This window comes from Artemia sp. Qi Xiang Cuo, chromosome 11 (genome assembly GCF_049724085.1).
Source record: "Artemia sp. Qi Xiang Cuo chromosome 11, ASM4972408v1, whole genome shotgun sequence".
Lineage (NCBI taxonomy): Eukaryota > Metazoa > Arthropoda > Branchiopoda > Anostraca > Artemiidae > Artemia > Artemia sp. Qi Xiang Cuo.
The window spans coordinates 46,444,521-46,463,383 of record NC_142804.1 but is presented as its reverse complement, the minus strand read 5'-3'; the positions used below and the strand labels follow the sequence as shown (position 1 = coordinate 46,463,383).

General features: G+C 34.2%; 1 protein-coding gene across 2 annotated transcripts in view; it reads right to left on the bottom strand.

The window, feature by feature from the left end:
* Positions 1–18,863, bottom strand: part of LOC148947041 (zinc finger protein 277) — a 43,684-nt gene that overhangs the window by 11,739 nt on the left and 13,082 nt on the right. For both annotated transcript variants that reach the window (XM_089096828.1, XM_089096827.1), the window contains exons 2-5: positions 17,847–18,119; positions 9,762–9,942; positions 9,344–9,546; positions 3,041–3,203 (exon numbers count right to left, since the gene is read on the bottom strand). In XM_089096828.1, coding sequence (XP_088952954.1) covers positions 3,041–3,203; positions 9,344–9,546; positions 9,762–9,942; positions 17,847–18,085 — 786 coding nt within the window. In that variant the 5' untranslated portion in view covers positions 18,086–18,119. The remainder of the gene's footprint in view (positions 1–3,040; positions 3,204–9,343; positions 9,547–9,761; positions 9,943–17,846; positions 18,120–18,863) is intronic.

Below are 18,863 nucleotides of genomic sequence, written 5' to 3'. Positions count from 1 at the left end.
TTAAACAACTCCAGAAATAGATTCATATGCACGAAGCAGAGATAAAAGGTGACTTTGCAAATCTCTGTATCCAAAAAAGTATCTGTATTAAATGTCTATGGGAAAGTCCTGGTTGATTTCCTGAGGATGAATGCCTTTCATCAAACAGTTTATTTACAAAAAGAAAAATCCAACTTAACCAAAAAAGTGGACCGAAAAGATCATGGGACACTTTGACTCTAGCAGAAGAGGCTCGATATGCTACTGGACAAAATCTACTCCACTCTCGTTAAAAATTAAAAATTCAATTGAAATCCAATAAGCCCTTTTGATGGGCAAGGATAAAGAGAACGTAGCACTTCAAAAAGGTCAGATCAAACCCAGAATCCAAAACCATAATTGTAGCTCTTGGCTATCTTTGGTTGAATTTTGCCAGTCCACTTTCTCATTATGCTGATGGCAAAACATTTGAAAACCCTATGCCCATCCAATCGCCCCATGGTGCAGACCCGAGTAAGGCATTAGTTGTGAAGCTAATCCTTTCTCCCCGAAAATGTACGTCACTCCTTGAACTGGTCCTTGAACCCAAGGATTATACCTAAGAAAATAACTGTTACTTCTTGCAAACTTAGCCCCTCTCTTATCCTCAAGGAGACAAGATTGAGCCAAGGCCCAAATTGACACATGTAGGACACCAGAAGTTACTTCCCACCAAGTTTTGTCAAGACCCAACAGAACCTCCTGGTGAAAAGAATTTAGGAATCATCTACCCTATATAGGTCAGATTGTGTCCGAACACTCAAAGGGCATAACTAGGATACTAGCTTTTAATTTCTGTCAATTCTTTTCCGCCTTGTTTCTCTTTAATACTATTTAGCAGGCTAGCAAAAACGATTTTTTTCCCTGGGAAATCACTAAAATGTATGCAAATTTGAGAGGAACTTCTCTTCTCTGTTTCACGATCCGCACATCCAAAAAAGGGCTTCGAATTTTTATCTATTACAGTTTCCAAGCTACATATTGCTGGCCACTAGAAAAGAAAACGAGTCTACAAAAGCAATAGTGGTGCTCACCAACACAATGCAGTATCTAGATTGAAGATATATTGAGACAGAAGCATAAAAAAGGCTTGAATTATCAGGCAAAAAAAATTTGATAGTTCGCCCTTTCCGGATATTTTCATTAAAAATAATTGAAACAGAAGATACAGCTTAACGAAGATTTGACCACTTGGTTTCACAGCATTAAATTTCACTTCATCAATAACAAAAAAAAGAGGAAGAAATATAACCGGAAATTCAAAAAGGGAATTGACTTCTGTTTTGCAATTTAGGGGACCAATGATCCACCGCAGAAAATGTCCTGAAATTATTAGTGTTCGCCTATGTCGTCAAGCATATCGAAAATATGAAGATTTTAAGTAAGTAGGGACGGGAAAGTTTGGAATGAGAGTAAAAGCTTAATATGGAAACTGCTCACATTTAAAAAATTCGTAGTATTAAGATAAAAGAAATTCCGGACTGACAAACAAATAAAGATGTAGCAGATTCTTCAAAAATTATTATCGGGTCAAGGAGACTTTGGGAGAATCTTTGTTTTAAAATGGGGAGTTTCAATGTAGGTTATTGAACTTGGGCTGGTTGTTCGCTTAACTAGTGAAAGAGGAAGGTGTATTGATAAAATTAGAAATAAAATGAGGATCCAGATTCATCCCCAAAGTGTGGATCAATAAATTAAGGTGTGTTCTACCTGATGTGCGAATATATATTCAATAGTAAATGTCTTCGGATGTGTCGTAAAATATTGTGAAGATTAGCAGTTAAGTACGATTAGGAGCGAATATTAGGATATTATTAGGAGGTTGGGAAGGTTCCTCAGTATGAATCCCACAGAAAATCGTAGGCTATTACAGGCTATTTATTTGTTCATTTGTTTGTGAATAGCTGTTATTATTTTGCTGCCCATGACCCTATGGCTATTTTTACGCTAGATATCAAACAGGGTATTTGCTATGTCATACAAGAGTTTTGGTTATTTTCTTTTTTCAAGAACCTGTAACAAGTTCAAAAGAGGGTTTGGTCAGCATGGCTTTTGGAAGACTCAAATATGGAAAAAAAGACTGGGTTCTCAAACACAAACTCAGAAGGATTAATATGCAGGAGCTTTGTAAGTTGATAGCTTTCGTGGGAGGTAGCAAAGGAATATACACTGAATAGAATCGAGTTACAAAGACTTGTACGCAGATGTACCAGCACCAGGAAGCTACCAGCTGCAATGAGACATTAGAAAGGATGACTGAGCACTAAAAAAATAGGCAGAGGAAGTTAGGGAGATGGACAGAATATAATACGAGCACTCGTATTAAGCACTTTAATATTGCTCCTACAGAATTAAGGAAAATCTCAGTTGAATAAAAAAAAAATTTATACCTTTTACACTACCACCAGATGCAAGATACTAACTAACTACTTACAACTTACTGCAGCACCAAGCCGCCTAAGGCCCACACAGCAATGCACACTCGTCCTCTATTCCAATCTATTCAAAGCCTCCCTCTTTATACCCTCCCAAGAAGCTTCTATTTCCCTAAATTGTTTCCTTACGACATCCTGATAGCAGCACAAATTATTAGAAAAACAATAGATAGAATAGAAACATTAGATAAGGTTAATTGTTTTGCGTCGGAGACTGAAAAGATTTTCAGATCGAAACAACTTTCTATAGTCTTCGGAGCTGTGTTTATGGTCCTCAAGCACTCATATTATATCGTAAGGTGGGTATCAAAAGGACGTATCTCCATAATTGTAAATTTTCAGAAGAGCAAAAAAAAGCCTCAACTTTTTATTTTCTGTCCGATAACCATGAAACAAAAATAGATCGATATGTAAATCAATACATATCAATCTATTTTCGTTTTATGATTATCGGAGGGGAAATAAAAAGTTGTGAGGTTTTTTTGCTCTTCTGAAAATTTACAATTATGAGTCCTTTTGACAAGTCCTTTTGATACCCAACTGACGATATACACAGCCTGCCTGTTAGACGGCTCTAAATCACTCACCTTAAAATCATGCCATGTTTTTCCTAACTCTGCATAGTTAATGACATAGAATTGATCGTATTCATGATTATCAGGGTTGAGATGCTTATGGCCCTTTTTTCTCATATGCTCTAAAAGAACTTCGCGACTTTTAAAGACATTTTCACAATATAAACATAAAAGCCTGTAAGAAAAAGAGCAAATTTTACAATTGAAACAGCCAAATTTCCATTCGTTAGCTGATTTACTGAAAAGGAAAGACAAATGAAGTGTAGATAAAAATTCAAAAGTGAACGTGGGTATTTGTGAAGGGACAAGGAAAGTATTACACTAGTTAAATTACTCTAAAATTCCAACATGTGTATTTCAGTTTTTTTTACGAGTCCATTGAATTTAAGACTTAATAAGATACTTCATTGATTTTAATTATCATTGAACGAGGGATGCATAATGTAAACATTGTACAAAAAACACTAGACAAACATGTCAAAAACTATTAGATAACAAAATATCTGCAACCAAAAACTGCATAAGGATTTAACGCATGAGTATTTGCCAATAGACTAACCTATAAGTTACATGTAGGCTCACATTTTGTTTGAGTTTGGCAAGCATGGACATTATGACATAGGCCGCTAAAAGTATAGATTTTCTTTCTTCCTTTTTGCTTAATGAAAATATCGCCTTCAATACTTCAAATAGTGGACATTTTGTATTGTTACTAATAATATGCAAACGTTATTTATTTCACTCTTAAAAACATATGGATTGATGTGCTCAGAAATAGGTTCAGTCTGGACAACTGAGATCTTATTTGCTATAGGATGTATGGAACTTCACCGATCTAAGGGTGAAATGTTGTACTTGCTACTAGTAATACGCAAAAGTTATTTATTTCACTCTAAAACATTTGAATTCTAAATTGGGCTCAGTCTAGACAACTGAGATCGTATTTGCTATCTAATTTACGGAAATTCATCGATTTAAATTGGAACCTAAATTGAACCAGCACTTTCCGGGCAAATACTTTGAAATACTAAAATCAACAAAACAGGCCGGATATATATAAATAAGGGAGAATCACATGATTAAGATTTTCTGGAGGCGGGAGACTCATAGGTCTTCTACTCCATGTGTATATGCCGAGAGTTCAAGTTAAGGATCCTTAACAATAAACAATTAAACTGCTAAAACAAGGAGCATGCATGAAACACAAGGTAATCCTAAAAAGTTGTGAAAAAGTAGGACGTAAATACAATATGTCACGCATTATAACATAACATCACACAACACCCGTAAAATACTGTCATTTTGTTTTTTTAATATTGGCAAAATAACTATGTACTCCCCCTCTAAGGGTCGGCCACGTGTGCACCAATGATTTTCAATGTATAAATTATAATTGTGGGCCTACTTTCATTGATAAACAGTAATAATAGTACAGCTGAAAGCTCATCACAGCACCATTCCACTTAAGGCCAATACAGCTGCGCACACTCCTCTTTCAACCCAATGTGTTCAGAACTTCACCCTTTACTTCCTCCTATGAAGATCCTAAATACTTTTACATCCTCTCTTACGACCTGTCCTCATTCCATTCGAAGACACCTTCATTTTCATTCAGTTCCAGATGGACCACTAAAAGCCCAACTAACCTATCATCCAACAAACCTGACCTTATTATCTAAAACTCGTTGCAGCCCTAGAAAGTGATATCAAAACAAGGTTTTGTACAGATTATTGTTGGATGCACAGTAATTCAAACTAGCATCTCATATAATTTTTCTGAAAAACATGAAGTATATCTTTCTCAAACTTTCAAGCACTCGCGTTTCGAAGTCATGCTTGAAGACTCTCATCGCCGTATTTCTATTATCCTAATTTTAATTCGAAGACATATCTTCTTGTTCTTCCATTTGCTTCTCAACAGTGTCAAAACAAGCAGCACTTTTATTATACTACTTCTTGCATCTTCAATACATCCCAATTATAACTAATAATGCTACCAAAAAAAGTGAAACTACCCACACGGCTGATCTTCCCGTTATTTAACATAACCTACTCATCTTTGCTTAGGCAACTTATTGTTCTAGAGTCAAACTCAAACGAAGTGAAATTGCCACAAATATGCATAAACGTGGTTTTTCTGTGTCAGATCTTCTTGATATGATTGTTTATGAATATTGGTCTTTAATTAAGATTCATTTTGTTAAAAAAAAAATAAACATTTAAAGTCAGGTAATAAAACTAACAAAAATCCAAATAAAACATAAAAAAACACAATATGGCGATGACAAAAACTTATAACTGAGCGTTTGAGGAGTCAACCTGACAAATTCCACTTAAAAAAACAAAAAAAAACGATCTCATCGTCAAAGTCTTTTATCGATTTTTAGCTATACACATTCACTAGAAATACTTCACGGAAGAAAGGATTAGCACCAAATAAAAAAGATAGTCTGCTATAGAAGACAACACAATTTTTTTAGAAACCGATTTGGCTGAAAACTATTATGTTAGGAAACGTGTGAAGGATATTCACCACCTTCAATCCCACAAAAAAAAACACTAAAACACACTTTACAGATCTTCTTCACCACCCCGGCGTACTAATGTACTATTACCGTGCTGTGATACTTTTTTTAAGGTACTTCTTGGTACATTTTAAACAAGCTACGGTACTTTTTCTGCCCGTGATACTTTAAATTGTCTCAGAAACAAATGAGATTTTAGCCGTAGAAAGGACGATCCCAAATCAAATTGGCGCTTACATTAGCTGGAGGTATCATACCTGCCAATCAAAGCATAGGCCTTGGTGGGTCAATCCGTCCTAAGCAAACCGAATGTAAGGGCCATCCCTGCGTATTTTTAGATTAAAAAATTTTTAGGTCATAAAATAGAAAACCTGGGGATTTACAACCGTTATAATGGAGGTATATTTAAATGGACCGTTTCTAAATGTATATGAGAGCTCATACAAATAAATACCATATTTGCATCTGTTTTTGGCTATTCTTTTCTGGGGTCCATATATTTCAACGGAAAGTTTTGGGGCCAAAGCCCCGACTAAATTCTAGCGCACAGCATCACACGATGTTGAATAACTGTAGACGGTATCATATTTCAGCAGGCCCAGTGTAAAAAACGGGCCTGCAACAAGTTTAGTTAAATCCACTAAAGCTGAAGAATCTAATCTTGCGCCAGATGAACCTCAAGCTAGCCCCAAATCACTGTGGGAATCCTTCCAGCATCTAACTTCTTGCAGCATCATTCCAGCACCTAAACCCTTCCAGCATCCAGCATCTAACCTCTGGACTTTTCCGTTAATAAACCCGAAAAACAATGACTTAGGCATTACAGTGATCTACTCAAAGTTCAGCATTCTTGGCCCATGGCTAAAATTACCATTGAGCGTCTGAATCGTTTAAAAGTTCTACAAAGATATGATAACTATTTGGAAACTTCGAAGAGTGATATATTATCAGCTTGGAACAGGAGAGCAACCGATTTCGACAGAACTGTGGCAAGACATCTTGGGAATAGATCTGGTATGAAAACTGATCATCATATCTTGCAGTTCCAGATGTGTCGTAATTTCAACCAAGATCCTAGATCGTTTTGCCAAGGTAGAATTTGGAATATTCAGAGGAAAAAAACTGGGAATAATAGTAGCCTCCGTTCTAGTCATGAACTCAACACGGTATCTACCTTGCTCAGTAAAGTTTCAGAGTTTTACTAACTGAGTAGACAGAGACGTATTAAATTAATGAGAAACAACTCAGTTAAGTCACCATTCAAGTTGTGGTTTTATGCACCGTCTACACCGACTAAAACTTCATCCTATCCACAGTCTTCATTCGTAAGGATCTAAATCAGGTCTAGGATCTAAATCTAAGGATCTAAATCTAAATTCCTAAGGATTTAAATAAGTATCATAAGTATCATATAGAATCTAAATCTAAATTCCTAAGGATCTAAATAAGTATCATAAGTATCATCTAGAATCTAAATCTAAATTCCTAAGGATCTAAATAAGTATCATAAATATCATCCAGAATCTAAATCTAAGGATCTAAATCTAAATTCCTAAGGATCTAAATAAGTATCATAAGTATCATCTAGAATCTAAATCTAAATTCCTAAGGATCTAAATAAGTATCATAAATATCATCTAGAATCTAAATCTAAGGATCTAAATAAGTATCATAAGTATCATCTAGAATTTAAATCCAAGGACATAAATCTAAATTCCCAAGGATCTAAATAAGTATCATAAGTATAATCTAGAATCTAAATCTAAGGATCTAAATCTAAATTCCTAAGGATCTAAATAAGTATCATAAATATCATCTAGAATCTAAATCTAAATTCCTAAGGACCTAAATAAGTATCATAAGTATCATCTAGAATCTAAATCTAAGGATCTAAATCTAAATTCCTAAGGATTTAAATAAGTATCATAAGTATCATCTAGAATCTAAATCTAAGGATCTAAATCTAAATTCCTAAGGATCTAAATAAGTATCATAAGTATAATCTAGAATCTAAATCTAAGGATCTAAATCTAAATTCCTAAGGATCTAAATCTAAATTCCTAAGGATCTAAATAAGTATCATAAGTATCATCTAGAATCTAAATCTAAATTCCTAAGGATCTAAATAAGTATCATAAATATCATCTAGAATCTAAATCTAAGGATCTAAATTCCTAAGGATCTAAATAAGTATCATAAGTATCATCTAGAATCTAAATCTAAATTCCTAAGGATCTAAATAAGTATCATAAATATCATCTAGAATCTAAATCTAAGGATCTAAATTACTAAGGATCTAAATAAGTATCATAAGTATCATCTAGAATTTAAATCCAAGGACATAAATCTAAATTCCTAAGGATCTAAATAAGTATCATAAGTATAATCTAGAATCTAAATCTAAATTCCTAAGGATCTAAATAAGTATCATAAATATCATCTAGAATCTAAATCTAAATTCCTAAGGACCTAAATAAGTATCATAAGTATCATCTAGAATCTAAATCTAAGGATCTAAATCTAAATTCCTAAGGATTCAAATAAGTATCATAAGTATCATCTAGAATCTAAATCTAAGGATCTAAATCTAAATTCCTAAGGATCTAAATAAGTATCATAAGTATAATCTAGAATCTAAATCTAAGGATCTAAATCTAAATTCCTAAGGATCTAAATCTAAATTCCTAAGGATCTAAATAAGTATCATAAGTAATCATCTAGAATCTAAATCTAAGGATCTAAATCTAAATTCCTAAGGATCTAAATAAGTATCATAAGTATCATCTAGAATCTAAATTCCTAAGGATCTAAATAAGTATCCTGGCATCACATATGGTGGTGGATTAAGAGGCTAAAGGCTACTCATGATTGGGGAAGGTGTTTCCTGATTTACGCAAATTTGATAACCCTCAAATTCAACAGTCATACTTAGGCTCACCTGTTCTTACTAATTGCACTCCTAGTTTTTGACATGTCACTGATATTTCTCCTCGGGGTTTGAGTGAATACTAATTGGGTCTTCTTCTAAGTATGCCTTTTTGCTGCATTTTTAGAAATTATTTTGCGTCCTTTTTCCGATACCCTACCTTTTTTTTATATTGATGTTAAGCAGATAAATAAATACAAAAAAATCAGTTCAAAAAACCAAAAAACAGACAAAAGTGATCATTGAAGCAAGCAAAAATTACCGACTAGTCAGTAATACCGAGTATTACCGACTAGTAAGCCAACGTATTGAATAAATGCTTAGTCATTTTTTGGCTTTTGGTTTCCATTACCAAAGCATAAAGTTTTCAGCCGTATGGCAACAATTTGTCTATTCTTTAATCTGTCTAATAGAGTTTTCTATGATGCTGAACGAGTATTTTGCACGATATTGAAAATTTAACTATTTCAGTAAATGGTACCTTTTTAGGTCCAAATACTATGTCTTTTTATATGATACGAAATATTTGCTTAGGTTGTAATCCTGAGTAAAAACGTTTAGTGCATGAAAACTAGCAATAATTCTTCTCCACTGTTGGTTCATATTGGCCTCCGAAATAGAGTCAAATTCAACAGTTAATTTTATGTGAACCCTCCCCCTCCTGAAATTTGTGTCCGACTTGTAAAAATGTAACAAAATTGTATATAAACAAATTTTTGATGCGTTTCTTTTTTTTGTAACCTCCCCCCTTCAGTTGCTACCCCCCCCCCCCTCGAATGATACAACGTCTCAAACTCTGTTTCAGCCTACCTTTTTTTTTATCGCTTGGTCATCAATATAAAACATCCTTACAAAATATCTCACCTTTTAAGTTTCTCTTCGATTAAATCCAAAAAATCATAGGAATATACGATGTTGTCGGGATTTCCAAGAAAAAGATTATGTTTCGTCCTTAAGTGTTCGAATAGGATAGCTCGGTTACCAGTGAAGACTGTATTGCAGAATAAACATCGTCTTGTAAAAACGGAGTCTGTTCTTTCAATCTCTACTTGGCGAATAATATCTTCCTGGAAGATGAGTGGTTATTCAACAAAAAAAAGGTAAACCCAACCAACACTAAAGCATTGGCGATAAGTATTTTTAAGGGGTAAGGGAAGAGGGAGAGAGAGAAAAAGGGAGAGAGAAAAAGGGAGAGAGAGAGAGAGAGGAGAGAGAGAGAGAGAGAGAGAGAGAGAGAGAGAGAGAGAGAGAGAGAGAGAGAGAGAGAGTTAGAGATACTTACCAGTACTTGTTTTTGAAGTCTTATTCGCAAATCTTTGTCCTCTGGCAATGAATCTGACAGCATATAAAATAGTTTTTCTTCTGTTTTAGATTCTACTTCCGTTCCCACAAGGGCTTTAATGCCGTAGCAATATTCAGGAATCGTTTCTTCAGTTATTTTCTCTTTCCAATACTGAAAATACCTGAAACATGTCACCATCAAGCGAAAGTCATTTTTATTTGCTCAAACTTTATTTGAGGTTCAACAATGTTTATTACTACTTAAACACGTTAAAATTATGAAAATTTATTTTAATAAGTTTTCATAGGTTATAAAATTATAACGTATTTCCAACACTCGTATAGGACAAGTAAAGTACTGACAGCTTTGTATAACTATCATCTAATTACCAACAAGTGACGACAAGAAACGCCTCGAAACCTAGAATGCAATGCAATCTGAATCCCAACTATATAAGGAGGAAAAAGAAAGATCCAGAGTTGAAATACTTCAAATGATTAATTTTAAAGAAGCTACTTTTTATGTACAATTTCGCAATAATTAGCTCATTTTCTTTATCTCCATGATCTACAAGCAAAATAAATCCAAGTTGTATAATATAAATTTTTGCTTTTAACTGCCCTCTCCCTGATGGACAAAAAATGTGATGATAATCGCAAATTCGTAGTAATAAAATCTAAAAATTCGACTAGCTCCTAGTTGACAGCATTTTTAAAAGGTCAATGTGATGGCTAGACATTAAATTGGGCACAAAACAACTAAAACAAGAGTACACAGCTAAACCATTTATTCTGCATTGTTCAACGCAACTTATAAAACAGAACTATTAAATTCCTACCTCGGTTTTTCAGTTTGATCAATCCAACCTGATCATTTGTTCCCAAAAGGTTTATTTACTTTCTGTTGTTTTTTCTTTCTGTTGTTTTTGCTGTGTTCTTCCACTTTTTTTGCTATTCTTGATTTGTACTTTTACTACTCCTCCTAAAACTACCGACAACACATTGCACCACCAAGCTACCCGAGGCCAACAGAGCTACGGACGCTCCTCCACAACCCTGCTATGATGAGAGCCTACTTCCTTTAAATCTTTTCTTATAAACTCTTTCAACCCCATTCGGGAATGTCCACTCTTTCACTTTGGCCTCTGCTTGATTCCAAAAAGCCTAATTTTCGGCAGCCTATTTTCCTTCACCAATAAAACCTGACCTGACAATCTTAACCTTTCCTTTGTCATAGCCCTAAAAGTGGGATCGAATCACATTCTTTGTCCATCTGTTTGCTTGATATTTGGTCATTCAAAAGATTATTTAAGGCTGTCTTTAAACAATTTTTCTAAAAAAAATACCAAGCCTATCTTCCTCATCTGCTGGAAGCGTCTAGGTTGCAGAGCAATACTTGACAACTGTCATTGCTGTAGCTTCTGGTAACCTAATATTATTTCAAAGTCTTACCCTTCTGTTTTTAAAAAAAAGTTTACATTTTGGCTATTCTACTTTTTGCACTTCACTCTATTTACAATAATTATTAATAATGCTACCTAGATAAGAGATTTCCAATCGGTAGTTTTATTACCTAAAATCACCTTTTTATCCTTGTTTATTCCTAATTTAAGTAACTTAGTCTCCTTAAAATTAGTTGTCAAATCTATTCTCGCACCCTGAAACCTTCAAAACGTCCAAAGACCGTTCATTTCACTAGTACTTTTTAACTAGTACAGCCGAATTGCATAATATAAGTCAAGAGCAATTTTAATTTCTCATCAATACCATCTTCTTGCATAGCCTTTGTTGTATTCCTTAGCACAAAGTCCATCTAGATAACTCATTTAAACAGGTAAGACATAACTTGGCTTAACTTCTGACTCAACACTGAGGCAACTTCTGAGTTTGCATCTTGCCTTGATCACGGCAATCTCTTATTATTGTTGTGCGTACCTCAATTTACTTTAATTTAATTATTTGGTACACAATGCAAAAAAGGGCTCCACTAAAGCTTTTCTGTCACCTGTATTAAAAATTTGTTCACAATCAATAAAACATGGGACTAAATATGTCTGGTAATTCTGGCACATGTCAATTATTAGTCAAAGTACAAAAATGCCCTTCACGCATTGTCTCCTTTTCCAAAAAACACACTGTTCTTCTCTTAAAACTGTATCTACAGCATCCCCCAAGCTAACAAGTGCTATCATGCTAAGCAATGTGCTTCTTATTAAGTCTCTAATTACAACATAAGTAACTACTTTTTTGCAATTTGAATTTATGCACTTTTTAACCCTTTACAATTCCTATACAGTGTGATATTTGTTTTAACATCAACATATTACTCATAGTAAAGGTAATAAACAGTAGCGAAAAGTCCTATACTCTCCTTTGAAATTTTCTTACACAGATCTAAAACCACAAAAGATTCATAACCCCGCCTTGGCGCACGCGCAATGACAAATATTTCCGATGGAAAACCAGATAGCAACTGAAACTATGGCTCTGACGTATATACTTCTACTGGCAAATGTTTAGCGCATCACGACGAGCTTATGGGAAACCTATTTTTTTATCATTTCCCAAATCTCATTACCCTGTGATCTGATTGAATGCCAAGAAGCAACTGAAACTATGGCTATGACGTAAATGCTCAGAGCCTAATTACGCGCTATGAAATGTCTGTCATGTTCGGAAAAATATTTCGCTACTGGTATATACTTATACTGTGATTGTTACTACTACTACTGCAGCTACTAAAACCTCATCGTAGCATTAAGCCACCTGGGACCAGTAGAACTACGCAGTCTTCTTCCACTCCACTCTGTTCAGAGTTCTTTACCATTTGCCAAATGAAGTTCCCCAATCTCTTCAAGTCTTTTCGTATGACCGCTTCCCACCTCATACGACGATTCTATTTTAGCCCCAGCTGGATTGCCAAGCAGAACAACTTTTCACAGCCAATCATCCTTCATCCGTAGAACGTTAATCAATTATATTAACCTTTCTTCCGGCATAACCCTAAACAGCAGGATCAAACACTTTTTTTGCATATAATCACTGAAACGACAATCTGAAACTATCCTAAGTAATTTCCTCCTAACACATAACATTTATTCCTGATATTTTCTAAACACCCTGTTTTAAAGTTGTACTGACAACTGTCGATATCCTAGCCTCTAGTGTCCTAAGCTTTCATATTTTCTTCTGTTTTTGTTTTCTTTTTTACAACGATGCCATAGCTATTCTAAATTTTACGCCCACATTTCACGTCTTCACATCTATGTTCTATATTTCGGATATTTACTTCTGGTCTTCCTATCTAAATCCTACCTCTCACATTTTCACTAGATCCATCTTGTTTACTAATCAAACAGTGTGTGGTAACGAACTGTAAGTAAGGAGCGACGCAGCTCAATAGTAACCGAAACCCTATAAAACCGAATTTTGATACTAATAGATATATCAAGAATAGGCTTATTATACTGATTTCAAATATATAAGCATACAACTAAAAATATTTTCTTTTTCAGTTATTACAGCATTGAAAATGAAAGTAAAAATTACAGTGAAATAAAATCTTGATCAGATGAGCTTTCAACAATGAATATTTCTTCCAAGACTGTTCATAACACATGTAGTTTTCAATAAAGCGCCAATGACGCAGTAGGCTTTAGAATTTTACAGCTAGGGAAGGAGGCAGTACCCAAACTCTTGTTTGCAGTGATTTTGTTCAGTTTAAGCTTGATTTGCATATTCAATCTAAGTTTTACTTGTTTTAAGCTTCATTTATTAGTACCTGTTGTATGTTTTTTGCTACGATTTTTTATTTAATTTTAGTTCGTTTTGGGTTTCATTTATTCTTTAATAGCAATTTCTAGCCGCTTTGAGTTTGAGTTATTGTAGGTTTTTATTTCTTCTGATCTTAAGTTTAATATGGGCTTTACTTTTCTTTGAAAAACTTCTGTTTCAGATAGCTTTTTTTAACTAATATTCGACTAAAACTATCGAAAGCGCCACAATGCGATTTTTCACAAAAATAACAAGCATAAATGGAGTTTAACTGCCGAGAAAATCTTTTGCAACCCGTTTGCCGCATCAGCAACAAAAAAAATCAAATTGACCGTGCATTCCAACGGAAAGAAAGGTAAGACACATACACTTAAATTGCCCACTGCCCATCGACCAGTCGGTAGACTATATAGCCTACAAAACTCAATCTGGACTAGAAATCTACTCTATTTTATCTTGGTGAAGGCTCAGAATAGCGGCTCTTCTGAAAAAGACATGCTAGAAGTTAGAACAAAATAAGGAACATTTCTAGATTGCTAATTTTTTATGCTTTAAAACTAAAACAAAAGGCACTATGTGTATGGTTACCAATAAGACGCCCCAGCAATATATCAACACTATTAAGGTGAAACTTTCGGGGCCACTACTATTACTACTTCACTGGATCCATCTTCTTTACTAATCAAACAGTTCATGGCAACGAACTGTAATTAAGGAGCGACGCGGCTCAATAGTAACCGAAGCTCTATAAAACCGAATTTTGATACGAATAGATATATCAAACGAATAGGCTTATTATGTTGGTTCTAAATATATAAGTTTTATAGTTTAGTATTATCCATCAAAGGCTACGAGCCTAAGAAAAATTGCCTGATTTTCGAAACAAAGGGGAAACAACCCCCTAAAAGTCAAATAATCTTAATTAAAAGATCCCACCATCAGATTCAGCGTATCAGAGAACCCTACTATAGAAAGTTTCAAGCGCCTGTCTGCAAAAATGTGGAATTTTGTATTTTTGCAAAAAGAAAGATCTTTTAGATCTTTCCGAGGGTTATCTTATCGACCCAATGGTCTTAAAATACCGGGTGAAGGCTGAATCGAATAGAAACTAGAAGTTTTAGGGTCCTTTCTAAGTGACCAAAAAGATTAGAGGGCAGCTAGGCCCCCTTCTACGTCCCCTTTTTCCCAAAATCGTCCGATCAAAATTTTGAGGTAGCCATTTTGTTCAGCATAGTTCAAAATCCCAATAGCTATAACTTTAGAGATAACATGACGCCTCCCAGTCTCTGGTGAAGAGTCTTTAAGTTATAGAATTTGCAAATTAATTACGTAAAGCATTTGTTAGTGGGAAGTATGCATACATTTTTCAAAGAGGGGGGGGGCAAATTTTCTGCTGGGGGAGGGGGATCTTCAACGGGGAGAATCTTCCATGGGAAGGGAAGTTTCCAGGGAGTGAACTTTTCAGGCGAAATTTGACAGAATTCCTATACGAAGTTCATTTTATAAGTCTTGTCTAGAGGATATTTCTGTGGGGAGGTAAATATTTTTCCATGGAGCCAGATTTCCTGGCATTATTTAAAAAAAACTATCAGAAATTAAATAAAAAAACAAAGTTTTTTCAACTGAAAGTAAGGAGCAACATTAAAACTTAAAACCAAGAGAAACTATTACCTATATGAGGAGTCTTGCCTCCTCCTCAACACCTCGCTCTTTACGCTAAAGTTTCAATTTTGTCCTAACTTTTTAAGAACGACTCCTGAAACACAAGGGTCTTTTATTTAGAATAATAAGAAACCTTTTTAAAAAGTACTAAAAAACTTTAGCGTGAAGAGTGAGGTGTTGAGGAGGGGGCAACATCCATCATATGCGTAATAATTTCTGTTCGTCTTAAGTTTTAATGTTGCTCCTTACTTTAAGTTGAAAAAACTTGTTTTTTTATATTTAATACAAACATGGATTACAGTCATTACTAAAAGCATAGTTGCCATAACTGTTCCATCTCACTTCCCCCCCCCCCTCTCCGCCCCAAAGTTCTTGCTTCCTTCAAACCTTTTCTTATAAGATCCTCCTATCTATGTAGAATTTTTTTCGTTCGTCGTGACCGGATTGCCAAAAAAGTTTGGAATCCTACCACCCTTCATCTGGGAAACATAGCTTAATTTTCCTTCATAAAGAACCTAGACAACCATATTTTCCGCAGAACTTCTTGATTGACATACAGACCCTCAAATAATTATCTAAAGCTATCCTCAGACAATTCCTCAGAAAAACATCTAGCATGTGCTACTTTTAGCTATCTGAAGCACCAACTTGTCAAAACCACAATAAAAACTATCATTGTCATGGTTTATAGTATTTTGATATTTATTTAAATAAAATATTTAAGCAAAATCCTTATAAACGGTCATAAACACAACTCAGCTCCTAACTCTACACTAAGATCATACACTAAACCAATTACTAAGCGTGCTTCCAATCTTAAATGCAGCAACACTTATTTGGACAATACAATTATATCATTTAAACTTAGGGCGTGTTCCCAGTCCGACGAAAATTGACAATATTTAATAAAAATTTAATATTTCGTTCCAGGTGAGAGCGAATTAACAGCTGGAACGATCAAAAATTAAATTCGTATTAAATTTTTATGAATACGGTTAACTAGCGTATTTACTGAATTAACTTCTGTACATTCATCATCAAAGAGGGAAAAATGGAGGCAAATGACCAATGTAATAGTAATTAATGAGTATTAAGGGATCAAAACTCATATTTTTCATATTTTACTCACTGCTCATTAAAATTAATTGTGTTTTAATAATAAATTACAATGCATATTAGGGCATTAGTTAATAAACTGTTTCAGGGTGGCAGTTGATTCGTATTAAATTTGAATTAAAAACGAATTACACTGCAATTTCCACCTGAAACACACTCTTAGTTTGCATGTTACATGAATAGAGATACGACATAATCCCTGGAGCTGTTCGATATGCTAAACTAAAGGACGATTGGTAATATGTACTTGCGATACACGACTAACGGATCAGGGAGATTAAGACGCTTCTCAGCACTTGATCCAGACATACAAATCCAAATAAGTAGAACATCATAATTGTATGGATATTTTGAATTGCAATTGCTAGTAACTATTTTCCTTTTATTTTGATTGTAATAGATTATATAAATTCTATTGTACGCCTTACATTTTTAATATGATTTATGTTGTCTTACGTGTCATACATTTCACTAAAACAATGTATTAGACGATTCAACTAAAACTAATTTAAAAAAAAAGTCTGGTAGAAAAAGAAGAGATTCCACAAAAGGAGTTACACAATCGTTGTTTGTAAAAGCCACAAAACCAAAAAAAGCCAAAAAAAGGAAAAAATTAGCTCCTTTTTTATACCACAACAACTATGTGCTTGAACAAATATGTATCTTTACATGATTTCCCAGCACCAAGGAAAATAATGCCAAATTAACATAAATAGGAAATGGAAAAACAGGCATGGTCATGGTTTAAAAGTGTGTTATAAAAAAAAGAAAACAGAGCAAGAAAAAAAAGTCAATAAAAAAAAAGTTTAAAGAGCGACATAAAATTCAGGTTTGGAAATCACCAACCTCGGGAGAAAGAGCTGCCCTATCCTAACTCCTTCCTCCTTACAATTAAGTTTCTAGATCTTTACTGCAAGCATTTTTGTGAAAAAAATAGGAGTCTGTTGAATTAGAAATCCCTTTGATTCGTAAAGAGCGGGAGGTTGAGGGAGGAGAGTAGCCCCCTTCAAGTACAAGATTAGTGAATTTGGCCATATCTGGAATCATCATAAAGAGCCGATTCTATTTTTTTATATATATATTACTGTCATAAATCTTTTTTTAAAGGGTTTTGCTACTATTAGCTCAAGTCTGCTACCTTGTGGTAATGAACTTACAGTTCATTACCACAATCTATTTGAAACTTCAAACAGAAATATATCAATGATTCAGTACCCCATACAGAGAATATTATTTTTGATAATATAGACTATAATATAAACAGATTGTAAATCCAACGATTTAAAACACTTTTAAGCGCCTAATTCTTTTGTTACATTTACCGTACTCTCTCTCTGGTTGTTTTATTTTTTATTCCCTCCTTCATGCCTTCTTTATGTGATTTGATGAAGGTTACAGAAGGAAGATTCAAAATATTCCATTTTGTTGATCAGTACAGCTTCAAAGCCCCTTTTTAAATTTGAAATGAGTGATGGATTTTAAACCTGAGCAATATGGTGATTTTAACGTACAATAACGAGAGAAAATGTCTTACCCAAGAAAATCAGGAATTACTTTTATATCAGCTACCAACAGTCTATGATGTACCATAATATGGCTATTCAGCTCATCAATCTTTCTGGATGAGAACATGCAATATTTGAGAATACATGGTAGCTCTGGGTGCAAGCGAAAAGAAGTTCTATCCGAGTTTAAAGTCAAGGATTTAAACGTCAAGGGTTCCAAAATTGGAGAATCTGTCTTACAATCATCACCAGTAACAATTGTATTCATTTCTAAAACTTCAGATTTAAAGATTGGAATAACTCTGAAATAAATGAAAAATTTGTTACAAAAAAAATGCATAAAACAAATTTAAGATAATAACCAGGAGGACGTCAGCAACAGGGCAATCACAAAGGACAACAGGGCAATCACAGGGCAATCAACACTCGTTAAAAACAATGAGTTGATGAAACCATGGAGCAAAACACCACGATGAAAATACAGACATAACATATATCAAAATCTCTACCTTGGTCAGTAAATGCAGTGATTTTACCGACTCGTGCGATGATTTTACGTTTGGCACCACAGTTTCCCATTCTGTAAAATAACCCGCAAATACGGATAGGATATCTAACGCAATCTCAATCTAAGTTGGTAAATGCAGTGGTTTTACCGACTTGTGTCATGACTTTACGAATGGAGCCAAAAAAATTTCATTTGTTTAAAATTCCCTAACTTTTCATTCCCTAACTGTAAAAGTCTTTTTACAGGCTTTTACTGTTAGAGAAGGGAGGAGCATCCAAACTCTTGTTTGTAGTCTTGTAGTATTTGTCTTGAGCAGTCTTGAAAAGAACTAATAAAATTAAATTGAATGTTTGATGTGTAATGATACTAATTGATGAAAGCTCATCAGTTCAAAATTTATTTTACTGTAATTTTTATGTTTATTTTCAATGTTGTAATATTTACAAAAGGAAATATGTGTAATATAATTTGTTTTCAGTAAAGCGCCAATGATGCAGCAGCTTTACTTCTACAGTTAGAGAAGGAGGCAGTACCCAAA